Source organism: Sinocyclocheilus rhinocerous, unplaced genomic scaffold (assembly GCF_001515625.1).
Source record: "Sinocyclocheilus rhinocerous isolate Xijiao unplaced genomic scaffold, SAMN03320098_v1.1 scaffold1892, whole genome shotgun sequence".
In the NCBI taxonomy this organism is placed as follows: domain Eukaryota; kingdom Metazoa; phylum Chordata; class Actinopteri; order Cypriniformes; family Cyprinidae; genus Sinocyclocheilus; species Sinocyclocheilus rhinocerous.
This window is the reverse complement of record NW_015652347.1, coordinates 64,124-66,921: the sequence shown is the minus strand read 5'-3', so window position 1 is coordinate 66,921 and position 2,798 is coordinate 64,124. Positions and strand designations below refer to the sequence as shown.

The following is a 2,798-nucleotide window of genomic DNA, read 5'->3' as shown; positions in this document are numbered from 1 at the left end:
TAATATGCAAGTGCTATATTAGTATATTATTATAGTGTTATATTTCAATTTCACAAAGAAACGTGCAGCATTTTGTCTAAACAATAATAAAAGGACACATTTAGTTTATAATTTGTCATTTTGTAAAAAAAACTAAAAAAAATTGTGAATCGAATCGAATCGTGAGTTGAGTGAATCGTTACATCCCTATTTCAAAGCGAAGCGCACACTTCGTTCAGACGATCAGCTCATGATCCGGTGTTTTCAATAAAGTTGTGAGTGCAATAAAGCTGTATAATTAAAGCTGACTAGTCTTACTGAGCTGTGAGGAGCTGAGTCCGCAGCTGCTCCTCCTCCTGCGCTCCCCGCTCTGCGGCAGCCCCTCGGCGTCTCCGTTAGCGTGTGGAGCCCGGCGGTCCCGCGGGTTAGGCGGCGGCGGCCGCATCGAGTCCATGCTGAAGCTGATCAGATCCCCCACCGCCTCGGGCTCCGGCAGGTGTGTCCGGGACGAGGCCCGCGGTGGTGGAGTGGGAGGGTGCTGCGGCTCCACACAGCGGCCCAGAGCCACAGAGGCCAGCAGGGCGGCGCTGCTGAGCAGAGCGCGGTGTGTGCTCTTCCCTCGACACAGCGGCCCGGGGGGATCCGGTCTGGGAGAACCGCACGGGGACGAGCCGCCCTCCTCGCTCTCGGAGCCCTCTGAGACACACCGGGAAACATCAAACATTCACTGAATGTACACGGACCAGAGTTACGTTTAGACGTAATGCATTACAATATTTGTGAATCGAATCGAATCGTGAGTTGAGTGAATCGTTACATCCCTATTTCAAAGCGAAGCGCACACTTCGTTCAGACGATCAGCTCATGATCCGGTGTTTTCAATAAAGTTGTGAGTGCAATAAAGCTGTATAATTAAAGCTGACTAGTCTTACTGAGCTGTGAGGAGCTGAGTCCGCAGCTGCTCCTCCTCCTGCGCTCCCCGCTCTGCGGCAGCCCCTCGGCGTCTCCGTTAGCGTGTGGAGCCCGGCGGTCCCGCGGGTTAGGCGGCGGCGGCCGCATCGAGTCCATGCTGAAGCTGATCAGATCCCCCACCGCCTCGGGCTCCGGCAGGTGTGTCCGGGACGAGGCCCGCGGTGGTGGAGTGGGAGGGTGCTGCGGCTCCACACAGCGGCCCAGAGCCACAGAGGCCAGCAGGGCGGCGCTGCTGAGCAGAGCGCGGTGTGTGCTCTTCCCTCGACACAGCGGCCCGAGGGGATCCGGTCTGGGAGAACCGCACGGGGACGAGCCACCCTCCTCGCTCTCGGAGCCCTCTGAGACACACCGGGAAACATCAAACATTCACTACATGTACACGGACCAGAGTTACGTTTAGACGTAATGCATTACAATATTGCGTTACTTCATATAAATGTTACCTAATTACTTTTTATGGAAAGCAATGCTGCCCTACAAAGGCAAAAGACCTTAACTCGCTAGAGTGTGAAACTAAGAAAAATGACTTTAAAGTTTTTTATTTGTCCAGCCAAATTAATTGTATTGTAGGTAGGACACTGGAAATTTGGCAACTGGATGTTTTAGTAATGAAAATTGTGAGCTCAAACTTGATTTATTATGAAGTTACTGTACTCTGCCTTTGCATTGTCTGCAAAAAGTGAGAAGTCACACCAAGGGAAAAGGCAGTAACTTCCACATTATCAATTTTTGGTTGCTGATCACCATTTATAAAATCGTTATAGTAACACCTGTATAAAACATAGTGATCATGGGATGTCTTATAGGCCATTGCATATAGTAATGACCATAACAAGCAGACTAAAAGCAAAACATGCAAGTGGATACCGTTTTGCAACCAATTTATTTGCTATGCTCAAAAGAATGCTAGACATAGCATAATTGCTTTTATATTGACTTGAATGAAATATCCTAACCTAAAAGAACGACTTGTGGATTGATGTGAACGCCAGCAAGCAGGAATAATGCTCAGAATGCTTGTGGAGTAAACATCTCCGATGACGTTCATCACCATGGATTGATTTTATCGGGTTACAAGAAAAGGTAGGATATGGATTTAATTGCAAACTGTTAGTACTGATTTAATGATTGATCATGCTACGTGCTACGACATTCCAGTCCACACGCGTCCAACTAGAAGTGACAGCCTGGTGAATAATCTGCATTATAAAAAGAAAAAAAAAATCTTTAAAAGTTATTCACAACTACGACTGTAAAGGGCCTTTCACATTAAGAGTGCAAGTAACAAGCCTCAGGCTGAAGAACATGCCTCTGCACTTACTCCCGATTTCTCTCAACACAGGGACAGGAGAGCTGTCAGTAAATAAATAGAAAAATAAAGTAACTTGCACTACTTATTTGAAAAAGTAATCTGATTACGTAATTCACATTCCACAGTAGTGGCCAAAATGATTAAAACACTAGTATTTCCAGCAGCTAAAAATGGTTTTAAGTCAGTTATTTCTATCTTTTGCTGTAGTGTGTCAGTAGGAAATATCAGTTTATATTTCCAAACATTCATTTGGCCATTAATTGTAATAATCCAGTGAGATGTTTGTTTGTGCTGCACACAGAGATGTGATCTGATCATCATCAGTCTGTCTGGAGTCACATGAAGAAACAGAACAAACTGAGACAGACTCAATCCAGAAGAACTCTGTCTCCAAGATGCTTCAAGAAACCCACCAGCAAAGCTACAGTGCTGTTAAAAGTTTTAGGCACTTGTGTAAAAATGCTGTAAAATGAGGATGCTGTCAAAAATAATGTCATAAATAGATCAATTAACTTCTATTAACTAAATGAAATCA

The 2,798-nt window shown here is 45.4% G+C and overlaps 1 protein-coding gene across 3 annotated transcripts in view; it reads right to left on the bottom strand.

Moving 5' to 3' along the window:
• LOC107714886 (mitogen-activated protein kinase kinase kinase 9-like) overlaps positions 1–2,798 on the bottom strand; it is a 10,588-nt gene that overhangs the window by 1,631 nt on the left and 6,159 nt on the right. Inside the window, exon 7 of one of the 3 annotated variants that reach the window (XM_016520879.1) lies at positions 912–1,289. The exons of 1 other annotated variant lie outside the window; for it this stretch is intronic. In XM_016520879.1, the coding sequence (XP_016376365.1) occupies positions 912–1,289 (378 nt within the window). Of the gene's footprint in view, positions 1–297; positions 676–911; positions 1,290–2,798 lie in introns of all 3 variants that reach the window. One more of the 3 variants, XM_016520878.1, reaches the window with a different exon arrangement.